Raw genomic sequence first — 23,568 nt, forward strand, 5'->3', positions numbered from 1 at the left:
CCCCCCACTCTCTCTCCCTCTCTCTCACACACAGACAAGCTTACCTCATCCTCTATGTTCACATATTCTTCAGACGGTGCTTGCGACGTTGAAGAACCTGGGGAAAAGAGAGAAATGAGCAAATAAATCTATTTTAAGTAGTAGTGCTTGGAAAAACTAAGAAAAACAGACAGAAACAACAGAGTGATAGTAAAGAAGTAGAACCTACCAGCACAGTGCCCTCAACCACCTAACTGCACACTAATAGAAACAGGTAAGGGATAAGAAAAATGTAGTACCTACCAACAGCATTCTCCAATCAATTGACAAAATGCCCAACAAAACTTGTGAAAAAGAAAATCGTAACTGTGGTGCAGATAGGTAGGCATGTGCATAACTGACAAATATACCACACACTAACAATGATTGTGAAAAAGAAAATAACAATGAAAACAAAACCATGTGAAGCTGTCCGCACGGGATTATTTCAAATGATCTCAATCATGTCAATAGGGGTGTAAAACACTGAAAATTATAATTTCAGTTGAAATTATCCAAGACGGCCACCCATTGTTGTGGAAAAAATTGGTGATCTTAGACAAAGGGATGTCTTGGACATGGAGGGGAATGGTTATTTGCACAGGTGATTGTCTTTATTTGGTAAGAATTTTACAGCACTTGCAACTTAATTAGGTCATATGTGGTACAATGCGGTGGAATCAGGCTCTCGTCAATTTTTGGGGATACGGAGTTAATGGTATCATCTTAAGGCCTGCCCATTTTCCTTGTTTTGGGTGAAAATAATATTCATCTATGTTGAATAGAAGTCAAGATGTGCGATTGAAGGAGGTGAAGGTCATCTGGTTTGAGAGGTAAAATTAGCAAGAAAATGGCTGCAAAAGTTGAGTTATTTCTTTAGCTTGAGACTCCGTGGCAACTGAATATTTTACATTTCTTCTACCTTTAATCAACGTTTTTCAATAAAATCCACACAGAAAGGTGCTTTTTAATGGGCATGAAAGGTGTTGAACCAAAAAAAAAAAATCAATAGAAATACCCAAACCTGTGGGAAAATGCCAATTTCTTGACTTTCATTATTCTAACAAGCGCCTGATTTCACCACCCTGCCTCACATATAAATGCGGAAGATTAAAGGTGTTACAAGAAAGTAACAAACAAAAAAGAAGGCAGAAAAGGATGATAGCTGTTTGATAGAAAAGAAATAGCAAACCACACCACAGCAATCGCCAACCACCCTTAGTGATTATCTTGGATAGGTGGCTGTTACAGCTGGTTTGACTGAACAATTAGCCGAACCTCAAGAAGCGCACACCAGATGTAGGCTCTCGTGGTCTAGAGGTTATGGTGTTCGCCACTCATTCAATAGATCCAGAGTCCGACACCTGACAGCAACGGAAAATTTTCATCTCTAAAATGTTCTCCTCTCACCTTCTCTCATTAGTTCTTCCACTAGCTGAAGCTAAAAAGTAAGGAAAATTCAGCAGGGGGTCTGGGGGCCGCGTCCTGGTGGGGGTTCAGGGGGCGAAGCCCCCGAAGAAATTGAAATTTAGTGCTTTCAGAGGGTTGAAAATGTCATTTGGGAGCCTGTTTGAAGAGATTGCCTACAGCCCATAACATTTATTCTTTCACCAACATTTTGTCTTGTTTGATTTCTTCACCAACATATCTGTCCATTGCAGGCAATGTTTAAAAGCAGGTTCCCCTTTTATTGCTACTATAATTCAATTAATTTGTGGTCGCACCATTGATAGCAGGCAAACCTGGGAATAATGAATAGATGTACCTTCAAAATACAGTTGCACAGCGTATACCCAAATTTTTTCTCAATTTTCACGTCTGAATGTCGCCTGTCACAACCTTGGAACACCACTTCGAATTATTCTTTATTTTACCTACGGCTGGATCGGGCCGATCGCCTGAAACTAAAACAAACACGTTTGTTTTTGAGGCGACCGAGTCGGGCGAATAGCGCGATCGGCTGATCCCATCCGTAGTGGGTACCCTCGTATCAGCATATTTCTTTCATCGCGGCCCTTATTGCGTTCACATGCCGTAGAATCTTCGCATCGACTCTAGATCTAGACAAATTTGCAAAAAAATAAGATCACAAGTCAATTTACTTGATCAACGCGCAGATTTCCCAGCCGCGGCAACAATTCGAAGATAGACAGAAGGAATGAGTGAATGATAGAAAGGAGGAAATAGGCACAAAAGGTTCACCAGATTTTGATCCATCTGCAGGTAAAAAATGCACTGCCGACCAACCCGCAATGAATGCGTAGGACACAGCGGAATAATGGCCGATTGCAGGAAATGCGCAATCTGGCAGGTTTCTATAACTTTAACTTGTTGCCGAGAGAACTACCGTAAATATCCGTAACTTATACAAGACGAAACGAAGGCGAATACATGTACGGAATTTCGGCAGTCCTGCGCTGTCGCAGTTTTTTTAAGGAGGGAGTTGATAATGATGGAGGGACAAGTACGGAACTGGCAGAAAATACAGATTTCCGTAAAAATACGGAAGAGTGGAAGCACTGTCTCATGCTCTTTAACAATGTTGTCGTCTGCTTTCATCCCCACTTTCTGCCTCCAAACCCACCCTCCCCACCCTTTACCCCCTCCTCAGGGCTCCTTACTTTCTACAGCCTTTCTACTGCTACTCATTGGCTCCTTCTTACTGCTGTCTTTCAGCAACCATGATCTTACAGTATGTAAGAACTAACACCAAACCTTCTTGGATAGAGCAAAAAATCTCAGAGGTCCTGTGTGCAAGTTGTGCACAAAGATCCCTTGAAGGTCCAAAATCGATGAGTAGCTTCGGCTGCCATCCGAGCAAAATTATTCAAAATTAATTCCTACCAAAACAGAGAATGTTTAATGTGTCCCGTGCGCTCATATGACCTTATGCAGTTGCAAGCGCTGTAAAACACTTTCCAAAACAACAAAAACACCAGGCTGGACATTACCTCTCTTCCCTGTCTCCTCCACGGCTGAAGTTTTTGTTCTGCCTGGGGCAGTAAGCGGCTGCCAAGGTTCATCTCTCGCTCCTCTTTTCCTCACTCCATCCCTGCAGGCACGACCAGCAGATCCGGGAAAGACTAAATTAGTGTTTGTTTGTTTGAGTATAGAGACATACATCAACACAATAATGGTCATGATTTAATGCTGGGAAAAAGTAAGACAGACAGACAAATACAACAGAGAGAACATAAAGAAGTAGGATGTACCGGTGGTGCCTTCCAACCACCTGCAATACGCGGGCAGCATTGCATACAGACGTATCTCAATACTGCCCGTGAATAAATGCTTGTGAAAAAAAACAACTTAACACTACAAGAAAGAAAACCAGCATTCAAACATGAGGAAGAAAACTTTGCTGGGAAGTATAGCTTGACTTTGAAAAAAACAACAAGATCATGACACACACTCTCACACACATAATATACACATAAATGTCCACAAACAAAGAGACTCTCATATATGGCGGATTCCAAGTCTGTGAGACCACCTGATTTTCTTTTGCTAAGCTGGGTTTTCTTCTTTTGAGAGGTTTTTTCGAACAGAAGAACATAAATTGTGGACCTATTTTCTTACGATTTACTGTTGTTTTCGGATTAACAATGCTCGGTATAAGCAGACTCTCATTTATATCTTCAAGCACTTGAAGACAGTTACAAATTCTGAATAAAAAATATTGACCAATCACTTGACCAGACACTTTTTTTAGACATACACACACATACACATGCATGCACACACACACACACATAAATGCGCACACGAGCACACATGCATGTACACACACGCACACACACACACACTCTGTACAGAAAGTGTTGACTAGACACTCTTTGTGACGCACACACAAGCACGCTCGCACACACATACACACAGCTACTCACTCTGTACAGAAAGTGTTGACCAAACACTTGACTAGACACTTTTAGTTACACACACACATATGCACACACACATAGACACACACACACACACGCACACACACAGACACCACATACACAGACACACATATAGCAACTCACTCTGTACAGAAAGTGTTGACCAAACACTTGACTAAACACTTTTTGTGGCACACCATGTGACAGGAGCGACACTTGAATGCCTCTTTCATCCAAATCTGGAAAAAAAAAAATCAAGCAAATAATTTTTTTCCTAAAGACAGAAATACTTTCTCAATTCAGTAAAATTACACCCTTATACCCAATGCACATGTCTAATACAATTAAATTGAATTTGGTTCTAGCCAGATTTTACTCCGTGGGGGTGGGGGTGGGGGAAGGGGGACCAAAAAGTACCGTTCAGGCACAAAGTAACTGACTTGACTTGCAACATTGAAAGACAAGTGTTTGACATTGAAGGGCCCTAGCGTATTTTGTTGAATTCATTTACTTGACTTCTGGTTTCAGGCATGTTGTATGACGTCATGGAGTAAAGTGGTAACAACACGTTGCATCCTTTGGAAAACTGTTTGCCATGGTTTCGTCTATCTCAAACACGTTTTCCACATGCTGCATTCCCTTAATTTCCAACTAAAGTGTTATAGTTCAGAAAGCAGACAAAATTAAATAAAAAACAAAATGGACTGTTTTCTCGATCCAGTCCCTTCTGCTAATTGGTTTGCGGGAAAATGAAAGAGTCACTCGCTTTAAGAAGCTGTTTTACAAGAATGAAAAATCAATTTAACTAGCTTGATTTGAGAAAATACAACCAAAGCAAAAGCATTCCTATAATCTATTAAGCTACTTTCACACACATACACACACACACACACACACAGACACTAATACACTGGTACACACAGACACTAATACACACGTACACATTAACATTCACGTACAGACACAAACACACACAAACATACCTTTTTCCCACAATAGTCACAAAACGTTGCTGTGACAAAAGTCGTGCTATCAAACTGATGATGACCCTCATTCAGATCTCTGTGAAAGGGAAAAAAAATAAATCGTCTTCACCCTTTTGTGACACATACCTTCTTAAAACTGAATGCAGCCAATTGTCAGAGACGTTTCTGTCATTTGGCATGCAATCCCCTTCAAAATGAAATATTTACTTTATTTGCGCACTCATGTTTTTGAGATCATTCACATCTCCATTATGTCTAAACAAGTTCAAGGACACAACATTAACATTTTCTGAGACAAGGGGGAAAACAGTCACATGACCATATAAGGGAGAAGTGAGGAAATGTTTGTTTAAGAAAGGTTTTACTGCGCTCGCATCTACATTAGGTCGTATGAGCACCAAGGGGTGGATGTCAACAGAGAAGTCTAAATGGGGAATCAGGATTACTCTGCTCACCTCTCTATCCTCAACAGTACAAAGTCGGCTTTGACTATCAAGGCACCCCGGAAATAGCAGTTCACAAGAGAGTGAAAAGAAGTAGCAGAAAAATGACGATAGTAAGGATGGGGAAAGAAAACGCAGCAGTTCCTCCTATGTTGTTCCGGCACAGTATGAGCATGACATTGATAAATCAGCCCATTTAAAATTCTACTGTGCAAAAGAACATGTTAATATCCCCCCTTTGGGAACGGCCTAAAGACAACTTCAGTTAGAAGTGAGGAAAGTATTTGAACAAAAATGCACTCACTATTGAAGCTTTTAAAGGCTGGAACAATTGATAAAATCACAAAAAAAGTTGTATTAAAAAATTGTAAAGTCATTATGACATCGTTCACACAAAGTACATCTTCTACGAGCTGGGCTGCTTCAATCCTGCCTGTCAGGGCCTGCCTGGGCTGAATGGGATACAACATCCTGGCAGAAAGACGTAGATACTCGATCATTAAACTTCCCTACACGGGATTTACATTCAAATCTTCAATGTGCAGTGAAACAGCCCAACAATTACACCACAGACACAAGTTGTCCTAAGATATTTGAAACGTTTAACTTGATGATGTATGCGTATTAAGGAACAAAACAGGGCTTTTGAAGACAAAATACATGAACTCGATTTCCAAAGTTTTGAATGAAATATATTTATCTGTTTGCTTGGACTCACCCGAGTAGGCCGTGACAGACTGGGTCGAAGTAGCCGGTCTCCTATATGATCAAAATTGTGTCTACAGGTGTCTTCACCAAGCCAAAAAAACAAAAACCACACCATATACGAATAGAAACAACTCACTTTCTGAGCTCTGTTGGGACTTGGGCCCCTTGACCAGCCAATTTCTCCAGGTCCAGATCTGTCCGTCCATTGACCACCTCCTCCTCCTCCTGGTGATGACCCAGAGAGACCAGCCCGGTCTTACAGCTGGCCATAGCCTGTCGCTGCTGGACGCTCAGGTGGGAGGGGAGGAAGTGGAAGGACAGTAGCACGTCGCCATACATCAAGTTCGGATCCCAGCCTTTGTGGACTGACCACAGCTTGACCAGCCTGGGGGGGGGGGGTGGAGGCGGAGATGGAAGGGGGGTGGGGGTGTAGGTTAAATAATGTTTGCTGTATTTGCCTGGAGCCTAAACAACAATGCAGGAACACTAGAGTATTTTGTTATGTAAATACCATGTATCATGTCCTCATTGACATAGATAATCTAAGAGGAGGTCTGCTTCGACCCTATCTGTCAGAGTGTACATAAGAAAAGAATATTATTGCTGTCATAGCAAAGTTAGTATCGGTTAAGCAATACATAAATAGTAACATTAATGTAGAGCTGAAAAATCCTTTGTTTAGGCATGTGCAAAGAGAAGCACACTGACGCTGTAAACACTGTTTAGAGTTGGGAAAATGTAAGCTAGGCAGGCAGACAGAACAACAGAGGGAAGAAAAAGAAGTAGAACCTACAATTATTGGTGTCCTTTTAAAAGCTGCAAGAACAACAACACTAACACTGATTAGAAGAAGTGGTGACAGATCTCGAAACTTTATTATTATCATTATCATCATTCAGCTCTTACTCTGCCTCCGTCTTGTAATGGCCGTGCTTGAGCTTGACCTTGTCTCGCACTGAACCATTCAAGGTCACCAGGCAATGTAAGTAGATGTCGTCAAGGTCAAGGCTCGCCTGAGGACAGGAAGATAACTAATAACTGTGTGCAAACGGACAGTTATTGGCCTTCATCACAATCATTATTAGCCTTTTCACTGCATTCATTATCAATTTCTTTCAACACATTCATTATCAATGTAGTCATCACCTGTTGATGTTTACACCGCCTTCACTATCAGCTTAATTACATGATTTTATTGTCAACATGTGAGCTTTTCTCCTGTATTCATTATTAACTTTTGCCCTGCATTCATTATCAACCTTAATAAAGATCAAATCTTCACTATATGATATAACATATTATATCAAGGACCTATTAAATGACTAAAATGTTATATCTCTATTGACAAGAAAACAAGAAAAGATATGTGTAAAATGGGATAAAAATCTTGAAAAAAAACCCAAATCCTAAACATGTGGACGTTCATGAACAACTTACATATCCGACCAGCACGTCCCTCTTTGAGGCCCCCATCACTTGAGTCTTGCCCGCACGGTCACCCCCACAGCTCCACACACACACGTTGAGGTAGCGCGTGCTTGGAACCACTGAGAACACAAACTTCTGGCCCCAGTGAGGGCTCTGAAATATCGCAGAGAGAAATAGAGTATTTATTATTCGCAATCAAACCCAGTCCAAAATGGCTACAAATTGTCGAGGGGAAAAGAGGGTCATCCTAGACAGGTGGTCCTGCAAGGGGGGGGGGGGGGGGGGTGAGAGGAGTGTAGGAGGAAGGGAATGGGTTGTTTGTCAATTGAGGCTGTCTTGAACATGTGGTTGTTAGAGCAGGTTCATCTGTATTTGTTTTTCAGTAATGAGAAGCATTTTCAGAAAAAGGAGATATTGGTAAGCTTTATGCAAACAGTGTTTCCAAAACACATCTATTTGTGCAAATAATCAGTAAACAATAATTGAAAGTAGAGATGAAAGCAGACGTGACTAGCGAACAGGAAGAGAGGTGAAAGGAGAAAATATATTTTTTTTTGGAGAAAAAAACTTTCCGTCACTGTCAGGTTTCAAACCTGAGACCTATGGAATGAGAGGCAAACACCGTACCTCTAGACCTTCAAATTTGTTACAAAACGTCAGTATTGATACAATATACAGAGATTTTTTTGTTGACAATGTTGTTTTTAAGTGAAACAAAAGATCTTTTTCGGATCGATAATGCTCCAAAGAATTTCCATACTTTTTTGCATTTTAGGAATTCAGTACATGTTTACAAGTCGTTCCCGTTGCATTAATCAATAGACTCACGCTGTATGTGTGGGTGGCAAAAAATGACAGACAGCAATAGATCTCAAAAGTACTAGATAATAAATAAAAACCTGATGGATGCGAAAGTTAGAGACAACTTGCTCCTATTGACTACCTGCCATATTTCTCATTCATATCCCTCAAATTTTTGTCATTCCAAGACTTCTTAAAAAATAATATCACTGCTGCGCAATTAACAGACATATGGCACGTTTATATGACCTATGCAGTTGTGAGCGCCGAAAAACTTTTACTAACTGAAACTGACATAAAATTATCAATATAACTGCAGTAATATAGTGATTTTAAAAAATAATTCTGAAGTCTGAAACCCCAGGGGCTATGGTGAACGTAGGCAGTTGAAACAGAAATTTGACTGCAGCAAATGCTGCATAGGTAAGTAGTGAGTTGATAATCATTATTAGTCTGACACAAATTCTTGCACTTACTTCAGATGCCTCCCTCATCCTGGTCTTCCTCACATTGGTACCCTGAAATGAAATAATCAAAGTAGTTCACATGAACTGACTTAAATCATATGGTATCCAGTTCCTTGTGCAAAAACCTTATTGATCTCATTTTCCCTACAGAGTATACCATTCATGCGTCAGTTTGTCTTCCATTCAAACACCTTCCCATAAATAAATAATTCAAATAGAATGGCCAAAGAATAAGAAATAAAAAACAATCACAAAACCAAAGAATGAGAACAGTAGTCATCGTATGGGTTAACAGCCCCTACCAAAATTGAAAGGTGATTAAAAATGCTGTACGTCCAAAATTAACTCCTGATCTCTGATAGACTGTGCCAAGTGGGTGGGGAGCTTTGAAACTTTTCAAAAACCCAAGTTTATGAGTCTCCATTGGCGATTTGAACCAGAGTTGTCCTCACCATAACCCAATGAGCAATTTGTATGCCCCTTTTGAGCTAGATCAGTGAGGAAGACAGAAAGCTTTATGCTAGAAGACAAAAAAATTTACATTGGTGTATTTCGACCATCTCACCTTGGCACTGGAGGTTGACGACTTTGGCGCAGAAATGAGAGATGGGTCAGAATCCAGGTCAGCAGATGCACTGGTGGTGACCCCTCCAGAGGTCGTCGTGACCTCTGACTCGGAACTCTGTGACTGCTGGTTCATCAGTTCAGACAGACTGCCACTAGACTGGACATGCAGAAATAGCCACTTCTTTCAGACTTAGACTGAGACAAAATGTATAGACAACAGAATCCGAAACACTTCACTCAGACATAGGCTTTGAGCAGAGTAAAAAGAACTGAGCTGACACTACAACAACCTACAGTTTTTGTTTGCTTTCTTCGAAATAAGAGGCCCATTGGCATAATAGCCACTATTTAATACTGGAAACACACAAGAAATGCAGACAAGAATAGCAGCGTGGGAAGTAAGAAATAGGACGTACCAGTGGCACTCTCCAAACAACCATAGTTTTATCTAAAAACATCCTTAGCCTTAACTGTAACTCACCGTTGACATAATATCCTCTTCGTTCACAGATGGAGTTTTTTCACCATTACTTTCACGTTCAATCTGGACTTGGATCCTAAAAAACAGATGAGATAAAAGGAACCAGTACTAGGCATGAACAGAAAAGATGCTAAAAACCATGCACAAGAACTTATTAACAGTGTTTTCTTACAATTCTGCTATATAATACTTTTGAGGAGATTGAAGACAACATAATACAAATTCTAGGCCAACCGTATTTTTCTTTTTCACAGTAAATATAAAATGCCCTAATCAATAGAATCTAAATCAATTTTAAGGAGACATGCTTGACCCAGTCTCTTCAGGACTAACTGTGGCCTAGTGGGATCAAACACCAAGTCAAATTTGTACTTTAGTAGGTTCTCCCCAATTCAACGAAGTAACAACTTAAACATGGAAATAGGCCTTTGTCCAAGCTACGGATATATAAGAGGAGCACTTTCTAAAACTACTGTAAGTAAAGTTTTCAAAGAGTTTTCAATTTCAAATAAGATATCATGAGTCTTTAAAGTGGATCAATCAATAACTTACTTGTCCTTGGCTGCCTTTAAGGTTTTTGTGGCCTGCTTTGCACAGCTCACTTTTGTCTCTGCCACAGCTAAAAGAATGTCTCCCTGTGGAACAACAGTTACCATTATATCCACTCAATGCCAAGGTCACAATATGTACAATGTACAAAATGGTTTGAATTTGATTTGCGCAAAACAGATAGCAGAATTTCAGGCAAAGAAAGAGCTAGACAGACTGACTTAAACAACAGAGGGATAATAAAGAAGTAGGATCTACCAGAAGTGTGCACTCTATCCACCTGTACACTGCATGTGAATCAGATCATGTTTAAACAAGAATTCATCATTGTCATAGACAAACTCTCATCTCCAAAGACAGAAGGGGGTCCACAGTATCACGTATAGTGCCTGCTTGTGGTAAGATAATTATATTGCCGAAAGATATTCAAATGTTTTAAGCATAGAAAGCAAATCTTTAAGAGAGATAATAAACTGGGTTTTTTTAAAAATTGAATATTACATTTTCTAGATTTGTTCGGGTTGCTTTTTTTTTTGACAGTTAGAATTTAAATTTTGACACACTATTTCTCAAGCACATACAATCCACACACAGATGCACACACACACACACATACACAGACACACACACACACACAAACCAACACACATGTACACACTGACCTTTTGAATTCCTGGCAAATGTCTAGGTGACCCCCACCAACATACACACACACCAACACACACTTACACATGCACTTCAATATTCACACACACACAAAAACACACACTGACCTCCTATATGCCAATGAACAAAATGACTCCATCATCACACACACACAAACCCACACACACACACACATACACACACACACAAACACACTGACCTCCCGTATGCCAGCCATATGACCGGGTGACCCCACCAAGACCTGTTCCACCACAACTGCAGGATTCAAACGGTCACCCAGAAATTCCTGAAGCAGAAAAACAGAGACATGAAACACAGCAGAGAGGCTGGACGACAACAGTAGGCTACACTGCTGTTCTCCTTACTTTACTTTTACTTTTTTCTTCCGCTTGTACCCTGGGGTGTCGCGGGGAGACACAGGCGTCTGTCGGCAGCAAGTTGTGTGGCCTGTAGGAGGGACATCCCATGATCTCTAAGGATGTCTGCCACAGATTCACTCCATCGTCGCCTTGGTCTTCCTCTGACTCTCCATCCAGAATATTTAGTGTTGTATGCTCTCAGAGCTGGATGGTTTGAGGGCATCCGCGTGAGGTGTCCGAACCACTTGACCTTTTGTTTTTCAATGTGTGGTAGGACTGGTGTTGCTCCCAAGGTGTCCCTTATGACTTCATTTTTTATTTTCTCTCTCTTGTTTTGTTGACCGCTCTTCTTAAGCATTTCATCTTGCATGTGACCAGTTTCCTCTCTAGGGCTTTTGTTAGAAACCATGTCTGGCACTGATATGTGAGCGTTGGAGCTGTTCTCCTAGTTACACAAAAATACCAAACTGTTCAGGAATGGATTAAAAGTGGTAAAACTTTGGAAAATACAGTTTCAATTGGACCCTTGAAATGCAAATATTTAGGCAGTAAAACAGCAATATGATTAAATCACATATTACACTGATTTTAACGATATTTTTAGCATAAAATCTAAGGAGAAAAATTCAAAAGAGTGATTACAATGCACATTACAAAAAGCCACAACATCCAATCGCAATTTTCTCAAAACAATGGTAATGGCACTAAAGTCAGATTAGTATTCAAGAGTCCACTTTTACTTCTTTTGAACACGGTTCACATAATGAGGATGATAGTCTAGTTGACTACCGGTGCACAGCATTACAAGAGTACATCTCTTCTGGTATTTGAACTCACATCTTTCACAGTGAGTCCCAGACTGAGGTCTGACGGCTTTTTCACCATCTCCAGGACTAGAACTGTCTTCTGCTTCCTCTGCTCTGCCACCATCTGTCGCCATGGCAATGCATCTAGTGAGGAAATAAATTAGAATAGGATTGGTAAGGTTCCAATAACATTGTCTTAAGTTTGACATTGCATATAAGTAGAATAATGCCCAGATGAACACCAATAAGATCATTCAAAAGGCAAGCTGCTTTGACCCTGCATGTCAAGGCCACCTTGGTAATCTAACTCACACTGAAAACGTGAGGTTGATACTTGAGCTGTAAAATTAACAAAGCGTATCTCCACCGGCTTGCTGGTATTTTGTACCCACCTCACCCCAGGTTGGCTCTGACAAGCAGGCTCAAAGAAGCCCACCTCCTAAATGACCTAAGTTGCATCTATGGGGGGGGGTAAAGCATTTTATCAGCCAGCTGTTCAGGTGTACTAAGCCAAATTTTTTACATTTCTTTTTCAACGTAGTTTCTTGATTTGTGGTATCGGTTGCATGTGCTTGAGAAATATTTTGTTGAAACCCACATTCTAAATGTTGAAAAAAGCAGGAAAAGACACACAATGCCGGTACAATTGTTGAAAGAATGAGTTTCTTTCTTTCTCCTGCACAGTTTGGTTTACAAGGCTTAACACTTTTAAACAGCTTGCTGATGATTTACAATAAAAAAGCAACAACTAACTTATCTACTAAAGAAAGTGATCACTTAGTTCCCCTCCTTGTCCCAACGTTACTCACCCACAGACAGTGTACAGTACATCTGAGCCCCCTTCATGACAATAGGCAGGCGCGAGGCTGAGACAACGGTGACCTCCAACACCCCACGACCAACCTCCGTCCCGTCCACCTGGACTTTGCAGCGGCCTGGCCTGCCCCCCTCCGGCCTCGGCAGGAAGAACGGCTTGAACCGCATCTTGTACATGGGCAGTGTGTGTTTCTTACGGATGATTCTCTTGATCTGTAGGGAAAGTTAATTACAAGCTAAAATAAAAACACAGTACTTAGATGTAACAACATCCCTGGTGTAATGGTTAGGCTCTTCTCTTTTTCACGCAGAAGATACAGGTTCCAGTTCTGAGAGGACAAGCTTCTAAAAAAATGCAAATTATGTCATAAGGGGTGTGAAACATTAACAAGCAACCATTAACAAGCACTAATCTATAGTAGCTGAAACCCCCCCCCCCCCCCCCCAGTAAAAGATACACAAATTTAGAATACAGCAGTACAGTTTTGTAGTTTGAGAAGCACATTGACACAACAATGGTCACTTATTGCTTAGTGCAGGGCAAAGCAAAGACAGAGAGAAAGAATCAATAGCGGGTAGGAAAAGAAGTAAGACAAACCAGTGGCATTTTCCAACCAAAATGTTGTATGTGTTACAGATGGAGACAGTATACAACCTAATAACATAGCACACACGTATTGTAGTTTGAATGAAGAGAATCATATCAACACATTGTTAACAGCCACAAAAGAAAATTACTACTTGGAGCAAGGGTAAGACAGACAGAAATAACAGAGGGGAAAGAAACGAAATAGGACCGTTCAGTAGTGACCTGTGGTTGCCCACATAGGAAAAAAATCATTAGCCAAAGGAGGAACATACCATGGTGGTGTTGAAGACTTACAGAGAGTGAAAATACACAAAACAAGAACAAAGAGCTAATCCTTTCCTTTCTCGAGCCATTAGTTCCGTTGATATCCTGCTGAACTGTGGTGAGGGAGCTCTCGTGGTCTGGAGGTACAGTGTTTGCCTCTCATTCAATGGGTAAAGGGTTCGAAACCTGACAGTGACGGAAAACTGTCTGCTCTAAAATTTTCTTCTTTCACTTCCTTTCCTGCTCTCTAACTATATTCTGTCATCTGCTTTCACCTCCACCTTGCAAGCGCTGTAAAACACTTACCAAAACGAACAGTGGTGTGGATGGGCCCTGATTCAAATTCCCAATGGGAAGTTCTTAAACATTAATTGTTAGAGGTGTTTTAAAGGCTCCCCATCCACTTCGCTCAGTCCTATCAAACATCCCCCATCTTAATTTTGCCTTATGGTGTTGAAAAGGGCTTGAAGACTTTTCAACAACTACAACTTTCTATTCTCTTCTTTACAACCAACACTGCACTGGCATTTTATATGCGCCATCATCACAGACATAAATGTTAGTGCAAAATAATGTCCACTAAGGAAACAGTACTGGCATCTGTAGTGTAGCACTAAAGCACTTAACCATCCCACACAGAAGGCCTGAGTTCAATTCCCAAGGGCAGATGTTTTTTTAACGGAGCATCTCTGTCTCTCTGTCTCCAGGGACATTGTATCCCTCTTAACCCGGGTTGGTCCTGCAGGCAAAGTCAAAGCAGTCTGCCTCCTGAATGATCTAATTTGTGTCAATGGAGGCGTAAATCACCTACAATTACAATTCTTTAGAGGAGATAAGAGCCTACTACAGCTATTACCTTCCCACACTCCTCCCCCTCACCTGATTGGCAATGATGTTCTTCAGTTTTGGCATAGGGTGACCGTCCAGCTGTGCTGTAACGTCCAGCTCTACCTCAGGCTCCTGTGGAGGCAGGGAGCGGGGGAGAGAAGAATATCTCGTTATTTCACTTTATTACTCATTTGCATAAATTCCCACAATGAATGGTAAAAAAGCCAAATAAACAAAACAAGGCTATTGCTTGAGAGAATGGCCTTCTAGTAGTGGGAGGTCGGGATTTTCGTGGGCGATCAAGATCACCGGAGCAGTAACAGGTGTTATTTAATGGCTGGCTTGGAAATACAATATGTAGGTGGGTGGTACAAATGTTTTAGCCTCTTAAAGGTGGCAAAAATGGGCACTGGCTATAAAAAAAGTTGACAAACACTGGTTCAGAGGTAAAAAGACCAAATAAAATCACACAACAGACACACTAATATAAACTGGACAAACAACACAGAGGCATTGCGCTTATACTTATGCAGCAGATAACTTCTTTCATAAGGTTTATATATACCCCTTCAAGCAGAAAAAAGGCAACATTTTTTCATTAGAAAATTAACAAATTCTACAAAATGTCATATTTGTGTCAAACAAAAAGCCAAAAAAATTGTGAATGTAGATTTTTAAAAAGTTGACAAGGCAACCGGCTGTGCACAGCTTACCTCGTAAAAGGACATGGACCAGTGGCTGAACGGCAGAAGGGTAAACTGGAAGCGCATCAGGCCGCGGATTTTCATGACCTTGACAGACACAAAGGCCATGCGGCCAAATGGAAGGGCTGCGTCGATGGCGATCTGGAAACCTCCATCGTACACCACACGGGCCTTGAGGTCCAGCGTCTGTAAAAGAGGGGGGGGGGGGGGGGGGGAGAGAAATGTCACGGAGGTGTTGAAATTGTGAGGCATAAGAACTGACAGTATTATCATCATCAGCTTTTCTCACCCTGTGCTGGAGTATGGCCACCAAAAAAAGCTCTACATCTACTTCTGTCCTGAGCGAGAGTCTCAAACTCTGTTTCACTGTATCTAATTTCCTTTTCATTTCAATTAAAGCCTCTCTTAAAGAACTTTTACGTCTTCCTCTCTTTCTCTTTCCTTGTCCTAAGGCTTGGTGTGTAAGGTTGGTTTTTAGTTTTCCGAAGGTGTGTCCAATCCACTTCTATTTCTATCTTTCTTATTTCTATATAGAGGATGGTATTGGCCTCAAATCAAACACAGGCATATTTTGCAGACAAAGGGCCAAGACCAGGAAATAAGACAAACGAGACTTACAAGTTATAGTAGAAGGAGGCACACGAAAACCATCAAATAGTGCTTGGAAAGAGCAAGACAGGCAGACAGAAAAAACACAGGGAAAGATAAGAGGAAGGATCTACCAGGCACATCTTTCAAGCATCAGACTGGAATTTGGTAATTGAAACTGTGATTGGTCGCTAACGAACAAGTGAACCAAATAATCCCTCCCCCAAAAAAGGAAAAAATTTTGGTACAACTTATATTTTGTTTTTCTTTCTTGTAAATCAACATCTGTAAGCTGAACAAGAGAACTTTAACCAATGGTCAGTGCGAAAGGGGGGGGGGGGTGCGTGGGTATGGGAAATATGGAGAGAAAAAAAAAGTGAACTTTGTCCCACCTGTACCACATCGTCCTTGACCTCAGAACTCTCCACCGACAGGCCCATCACAACCGGGAACTTATTTCCTAAGGCAAAGTCTCGAAGCTGAGGAAGCAAAACGGTCAGGGTCAATTGTTGAATTATACATCAGAAAACTGAACATTAGACTGACAGGTAAAAGTAAGTTATAAGTAACGTATCAAGCTGAGAGGTAAGTAACGTATCAGACTGAGAGGTAAGTAACGTATCAGACTGAGAGGTAAAAGTAAGTTATAAGTATCGTATCAGGCTGAAAGGCAAAAGTAATTTATAAATAACACATCAGATTGACTATTAAGTAATACATCAGACTGACTGGTAAAAGTAACACATCAGACTGAGAGATAAAAGTAACACATGAGACTGAGAGGTAAAAGTAACACATCAGACTGAAAGGTAAAAAGTAACTCATAAATAGCACATCAGAGACAGCACACAAAAATAAGTGGCTTCGGTAACTTGAAATTAACCCATGAGGCTGCGAAGTAAAAGTAGCTCATAAGTAACAAATGAGTGACAGCACATCTAAGCGTTTATTTCTTTGAGCAAGGAGAAGCAAACTTAAACAGTAATGGTCACATGGTACAGGAGAAAAGCAAGGAAAGCAGACAAAAATAACATTGCGACTGTAAAGAAGAAAAATCTAACAGAGGCACCCTCCACACACCCATTGAGAGTGATAAATTCCATGAAAGATTTTGTATTAGTAGAGGTTTTACGGCGCTCGCAACTGCATAAGGTCATATAAGCGCCAGAAGATTAGAGGTGTTACAAGAGAGTAACAAAACATAAAAAAGAAGGCGGGGGAATAAGGACGATAGATGTTTGATAGGAAAGAAGAGGCAAACCACATCAGAGCACCCGCCAACCACCCACTCCACGCAAGAGACGTAACAACAAACACATTGGCTTACAAACAATTCGTCCATCAACACGCCTCCCCGAGATTTGAGAACTTCTTCAAACTCTGTCTGGATCTTTCTGGTGATGAATCTGAAGACAAAGAGACACGAGAGTTGTTGTGAGTGTCAAATGTCATTCATTAAAAAAAAATTATATAATAAAAGTTTTACGGCACTTGCAGCCTAATCAGGTCATTGAAGTGCCAAAAGATAAAAAATTGTTACTAGAGACAAAAACGCAAAGAAAAGATGGAGGAACGATAAGGAGGATGGATTTTTTATAGAAAAGAAGGAGCAAATCAAACCAGAGTACCTGCAAACCACTCACATCATGTCATTGTCGCATGTGATAATCAAAACAAAATAAAAACTGACAATTTTTATAATAACACCCACCCACCCCCCCCCCAAAAAAAAACAAACAACAACAACAAACCATCAAACCAACCAATTATCATTTTATGTTCCAATTGATTTGGTCATTAACAAGGCAGTCTTTTTTCCATTGTTTTTGTTCAGGTAAAGAGAAACACATTGACACAATGACAAGCACTTTCTGTTGGGAAATAACAAGATGGACAGACATGAACAAAAGAGGAAAAGAAAAGAGGTAGCAACTATTTAAAGTACCCTCCAACCACCCACTGTACAATCACTTCAAGTACGAAATTAAGACTAAAGCAAAAACATTTCATACTTCTTTCGATTAAAAAAATTTAGTTGTTTTTACACTCTCATCAACACAAAATTATAACACCATTCAAGGGAAGTTTTTTTAAATCTGAAATTGAAGGCACTTTTCACAAACATGAAATGAGAGATAAGTGACACAACAAACTCATACATCAACACACTGATACACCAACAGGTTACACCTTGAAACATTGACATTCTACACGAGACAGAAACAATGACAGTGCTGTTTGAATAAGAAAGGGGCAAAACAGACCACTGTTTGAATAAAGCAGAGATAAAAATGGGTCAAAATATGAGTCATTTTCTGAGACATGATCTTCAAGAAAGTAAGAGAAACTACCCTGAATGTTGAAACACATAAAAAGAAAATAAAGAAATAAAATAAATCTAAAAAATAAGAAAGGAAAAAGTTACAGAACAGAGAAATGTTAAAGTAATTCTAGCTTTAGAACTTTTTTTTCCTTTCTCTAATTTTTTCCCCTTTAAAACTTCTTTCTTTTCAAATGTTTCCCCTTTTTTTAGACCTTTCCTTTATAAACTTAACTACTACCATCCATAGACTTCTTACACTTTTGATAAACCCTTTGACCACTTCACTGACCAGTTGATGTCAGGAAAAGAACAAATGGTTAAAAAAGCAAACTTGTATCTGCAGTTCATCTTCGCATTTGTTCGTGTGAAAAACAAACTAGTATCTGCAGTTCATCTTCGCATTTGTTCGTGTGAAAAACAAACTAGTATCTGCAGTTCATCTTCGCATTTGTTCGTGTGAAAAACAAACTAGTATCTGCAGTTCATCTTCGCATTTGTTCGTGTGAAAAACAAACTAGTGTCTGCAGTTCATCTTCGCATTTGTTCGTGTGAAAAACAAACTAGTATCTGCAGTTCATCTTCGCATTTGTTCGTGTGAGTAATACAATGACCACAATAACCGTCATTCGGGGCAGGAAAAAACAAAACAGCAAGAATAGACAAACAGAAACAACAGAGGGAAAAAAGAATAGAAATGGAACCAACCAAAGGCACCCTCCAACCACCTGCCACTTACCTTCTTACATGCAGCGACTCTCTGAGCTCTGAGAAAAGAAACTGCGAGAGGAAGTTGAGCCAGACACATTCCTCCTTCTGCTTCAGGCTCTGCTGGTTGAGACGGTTCTTGAGGACCTACCCAGATAAAAGGAACAACAGCCTTTTCTTGAAAAGGTTTTAAGCCCCCATTAACATAATAATAATAAATAAATGCCAAATAGCATTCGTATAGCGCATATCCCCACTCAACAGCAAGCTCTATGTGCTTTACAATCTATATCAATATTGGCTTCCCGGAAAGTGAACAGTGCAAGCAGCCAATCAAGCGTTCAGACACTAATGAAAAGACAAGATCTTTCACTGTCTATACCAACGGGTATCAATAGCGGTGATATTTTTTTCAAAGTGTATAACATCTCAGAACAGAAATAAGTGCTAATTGGGCTTGATTCTCTCACCTCAGGCAGCTGTACAGGTCTCTGCTCCAGTACGGGTGGCGGGAGGGTGGGACTGTGGCCATACAGGTGACGTAAGAACAGAGCCTGGACCACCAGTGTCATGGCCACACCCACCAGGAAAGACAGAATGACCAGCACTGAGCGGTCAAGGAAGAGCTCAAAGGTTCCCTGGACAACGATGACATGGAGGTAAAAGAGACGAGAGATAAATTTTAGCAATCATATACTAAAAACAAGATAATGGCTAAACTCTTTTTTTTAAAAATTCCTACACTCGAAACAAATTACATTTAGGACTCTATTCAATAAAACATTTGTTGAGAGGCTGTACTAGTGTTGAGTTTCAGCAAGGAGAATCAAATCAACAAGATCGTGCTTATTCAGTGCTAGATCAAAGCAAGGTAGACAGATAAAAAAAGAAAGAAAGAAAAAGAGAAAGAAAGAAAAAAAGAAGGATCATCTAGTGGCACCCTCCAATCACTCTCACGCTTCACTAGAAACAAATTACGTGAAGGATTCCACAAAAGACCACAAACTCAGATAAATGAATTCTATTTTTATCATTAAAGATAATTAATAATAAATTACACTTTATAGATCCCATGGGGAAATTTGGATTTCAGTGGCACACAAACACATGCATAAATACATAATTAAACACAAAAATATACATACAAAGAATACAAACCACAAAAACACACATACAAAGAATACCAAACACACTATACCACACCCAGGCTAAACAATCTTACAATTACAAATATGCTACTGCTGTTTGCCACTGAGAAATGCCCTGATATCTAAACAAGTTCTTCAAATTTTTTTTATACAAAACTACGGTTATTGTGTCTTGCTCAAGGACACATATCCCGGTGACCACCCGACTAAACCACGTGTTACCAACACTTGCTAGAAATCCATTTTGAGTCTGAAGTCACAACTCATTGGGCTACCGGAGCTCCAAATAAATCATCAACAAGGAAGAAAAAACACAACCAAATACAAACAATGTAAAACTTAAATTAGATTACGCTGACGGACTCGTTCAGATTGATTTTGCTACTGCTTGTCAGGGCTAAACCAGCCTGAAAGAGACACAACTTCGCAGCACACAGATGGAGATACTAGATAAACTAAAACAAAAAGACTTCTAGATCTATATGTGGGAATCAAACTCATTTCTTCTCCTGAGCATAATGACTTAAGAGCTCCTAACCATTACACCACAGATGGCTGTCACATACAATGTGAGGCGTGCTGACAAAACGAGTACCTTCTCGCAACCCACAAATGGATATATATAGGCCAAAAATCGACAATGGGGCCAGATTAGTAGATTTTCTATTGATGCTATATCATATTCTTTATGTATAACATGTATTATGTATTACCCTTCTCCCTCCGAGACCTAACTTCGACAACACACTCTACGGAACATTACAGCAACTGCAGCAAACCTGCACTTATCACTACATGGCATTGGACAGAAGGGCGAGAGCCCAGATGTTGCCGGATCGATAACAACAACAACAACAACAACATGTATAACATGTCTTTTATTATTTCATACTTATAAACATTTTTAAAACTTCACCTATTCATAAGCGTGATGTATCTATTTCCATAAGGCTTGAAACCGAGAAGTAACTCATTTTGTCAGCACGCTTCACAAATGACAAAATAAACACAAATAATGAACAAGATAATGATAACTCACAGAGGCAGGGGCATTTAAACTCACAATTGCAGTTCAAATTAATTGCATCACAGAGTACTCTTTTATACTGAGATGCATTTTGGTGTGTTTTTTAAAGTTTTAGTAGAGTTTTTACGGCACTCGCAACTGCATAAGTCATATGAGCGCCAAGGGATGGATGTCAACAGAGAAGTCTTTACAGGGAATCAGGCTTACTCTGCTCACCTATCTAGCTTTAACAGCACAAAGTCTGCTTCGACTATCAAGGCCCCCCAGAAATAGAGGGTCACAAAAGTGTGACAAACTGACAAAAGAAGTAGAGTAAAAATGACGATAGTGAGGATTACGAAAGAAAAAGCAGCATTTCCCTGTTGCAGTTCAGGCACAGTAACGAGCATGACATTGATGAATCAGGCCGTTTACAATTCTACTGTGCATAAGAACAGGTTAATGTCCCCCCTTTGGGAATGGCCTAAAGACACTTCAGTCAGTAGCCCCGCCCTGGTGGAGAGAAGCATATTGAAACACTAATGACCGAATACAGACAAGATTATCACTTACAAAAAGGAAGAGAATGGCATTTGGTTTTTACCTCAAGAAAAAACAGGAGATAGGGAAAAGGCGTCATGTTGCCAATCGTCTCCCACACAGACAGGGCCGTGTCAGTGCCGTCAGTTGTCGCCATGTTGACAACTGATCTCGGCACAATCTCAGGACAGACCTCAGCTCAGGATGTGAAGGGAGACCGTCATTATCTGTGGGAAAACAAAGATCATTGGTTCAAATTGTCACTTCTAACATCTGGAATTTAAAAAAAGGGTCATTATCAATGGGGAAACAGATCTTGGTCCAAACTGCCTTTTTTAACGGAGATACTCCTTAAATTAGTTTCCTCATTTGGGAATCTATCTCACATTTTGCAAGTGCAAAAATGGTGACTCTAACCACCGTACCACAGATGTCAGTAAAAGATGACTAAGCTGGATTTAAAGAGAAAAGAGGGCAGGAAAAAGAAACAAAACAATCAAAGCACATAAAAGCAAAATAATTTTTTTAAAACAACATTGAAAAGCAATAGACAAAATAAATTCAAAATTATTTTCTTTTTAACCCTTTCCGTAAGCCCAGGGGTCATTTTGTACCCCCGGGGTTATATTCTTCACATTTTAGAATACTTCTAGTATAAAGATCTCTTTGAAACTTTCAGTGCTCAAAAAATCATTTTGACAGACTGCTATGCAAAGCGTATGGATCAGATTAACGAGTAAATTTAGAAAGTGGTGGCACAGAGTTCCCCACATCATATGGATACGATAGTATAACACAACATACAGATAGGGTTAAACTGAAATATTACATACACGCACAATAAATAATTATGTGTATAGGCCAGAGAGCCACCATATCTATCATTTTTCTTTAACTGAACACACTACAATTCACTTTTGACAAGCATTCATAGCAACACATGAAAATAACTTTGTTGTCTTTGAAGTCATGAGGAAAAAAACCCCAACAAAAACTGAAGTAAATTTTAAACTGAAATTATTGACTGATTATGTAATGTATCTCTTCCAACAAAGATCAACTCACAAAGATAAGCTCACATTAACTCACACAACAAGCTGCTTTAGAAGAAAAATATATACATGTTAATTGCATCATACAGTACTCTCTGCCATGTTCGTTTGTGTGAAGAGAAGCATATTCAAACAATAATGGTACCAATAATAAAGGAAAATGAAAGACAGATAGACAAAAACAACAGAGGGGAAAGAATAAAATTGAACCTACAAGTCAGCGTTCAACACCCTCCAACCACCTACCACATTTAGATGAAAAAGACGAAAACTTGCCTGACACCTCCAAACAACTGTGCGTGTACGTCCCACACAATCCCAGCGTGTAAATCCCACCCCTGTGTGTACACACACACACGTACACATGAATTACAGCTCGGTGTGTAATGTTATCCGAACACTCATCCACACCATCAAGACAACACAATAAGCTACCTAAGCACACTCACATGACACCTCCGCCTCATGAATTGGCCATGCAGATCTAAAATAGATTCTAACTCCTCATTATCAAAATTGTAGAAAAACCCTCTATCGATAAAACCAAAAGGGAGGTCTTGTCCAATTCCCCTACACAAAAAAAAGAATGTTTTATATATTTAAATGGAATATATATAACACCACAGAAGGGACCATATGATGAACAAAGAGTGACGTGCCACCAGGTGTGGTTTTAGTTACACCTATGTAGACAGGCCAGCTGTCGCCGGGCTGCAGATCAGATGCCAGATGGGACACAATCAGGTCAAAGAGACCACCAGTCAGTCTACTGGAGAAGCCGGGAGACACCAAAACAGCCCACGTCATGCAACCCAAGCTTAGGACAGCGTACATGTGACAGTGCG

At 40.1% G+C, this 23,568-nt stretch overlaps 1 protein-coding gene across 1 annotated transcript in view; it reads right to left on the reverse strand.

Moving 5' to 3' along the window:
• Positions 1 to 22,150, reverse strand: part of LOC101854999 (PDZ domain-containing protein 8) — a 33,126-nt gene extending 10,976 nt beyond the window's left edge. The window contains exons 1-21 of the mRNA XM_013091450.2: positions 21,736 to 22,150; positions 19,448 to 19,615; positions 19,009 to 19,124; positions 17,277 to 17,355; positions 16,342 to 16,428; positions 15,371 to 15,547; positions 14,709 to 14,789; positions 12,970 to 13,189; positions 12,192 to 12,304; positions 11,195 to 11,281; positions 10,333 to 10,415; positions 9,781 to 9,856; positions 9,298 to 9,456; positions 8,742 to 8,783; positions 7,474 to 7,617; positions 6,943 to 7,049; positions 6,173 to 6,421; positions 4,883 to 4,961; positions 4,044 to 4,138; positions 2,970 to 3,070; positions 45 to 97 (exon numbers count right to left, since the gene is read on the reverse strand). Of these exons, the coding sequence (XP_012946904.1) occupies positions 45 to 97; positions 2,970 to 3,070; positions 4,044 to 4,138; positions 4,883 to 4,961; positions 6,173 to 6,421; positions 6,943 to 7,049; positions 7,474 to 7,617; positions 8,742 to 8,783; positions 9,298 to 9,456; positions 9,781 to 9,856; positions 10,333 to 10,415; positions 11,195 to 11,281; positions 12,192 to 12,304; positions 12,970 to 13,189; positions 14,709 to 14,789; positions 15,371 to 15,547; positions 16,342 to 16,428; positions 17,277 to 17,355; positions 19,009 to 19,124; positions 19,448 to 19,615; positions 21,736 to 21,828 (2,409 nt within the window). The 5' untranslated portion in view covers positions 21,829 to 22,150. The remainder of the gene's footprint in view (positions 1 to 44; positions 98 to 2,969; positions 3,071 to 4,043; positions 4,139 to 4,882; positions 4,962 to 6,172; positions 6,422 to 6,942; positions 7,050 to 7,473; positions 7,618 to 8,741; positions 8,784 to 9,297; positions 9,457 to 9,780; positions 9,857 to 10,332; positions 10,416 to 11,194; positions 11,282 to 12,191; positions 12,305 to 12,969; positions 13,190 to 14,708; positions 14,790 to 15,370; positions 15,548 to 16,341; positions 16,429 to 17,276; positions 17,356 to 19,008; positions 19,125 to 19,447; positions 19,616 to 21,735) is intronic.
• Positions 22,151 to 23,568: the final 1,418 nt, after the last annotated feature.

This window comes from Aplysia californica, unplaced genomic scaffold, assembly GCF_000002075.1.
Source record: "Aplysia californica isolate F4 #8 unplaced genomic scaffold, AplCal3.0 scaffold00036, whole genome shotgun sequence".
Classification (NCBI taxonomy): domain Eukaryota; kingdom Metazoa; phylum Mollusca; class Gastropoda; order Aplysiida; family Aplysiidae; genus Aplysia; species Aplysia californica.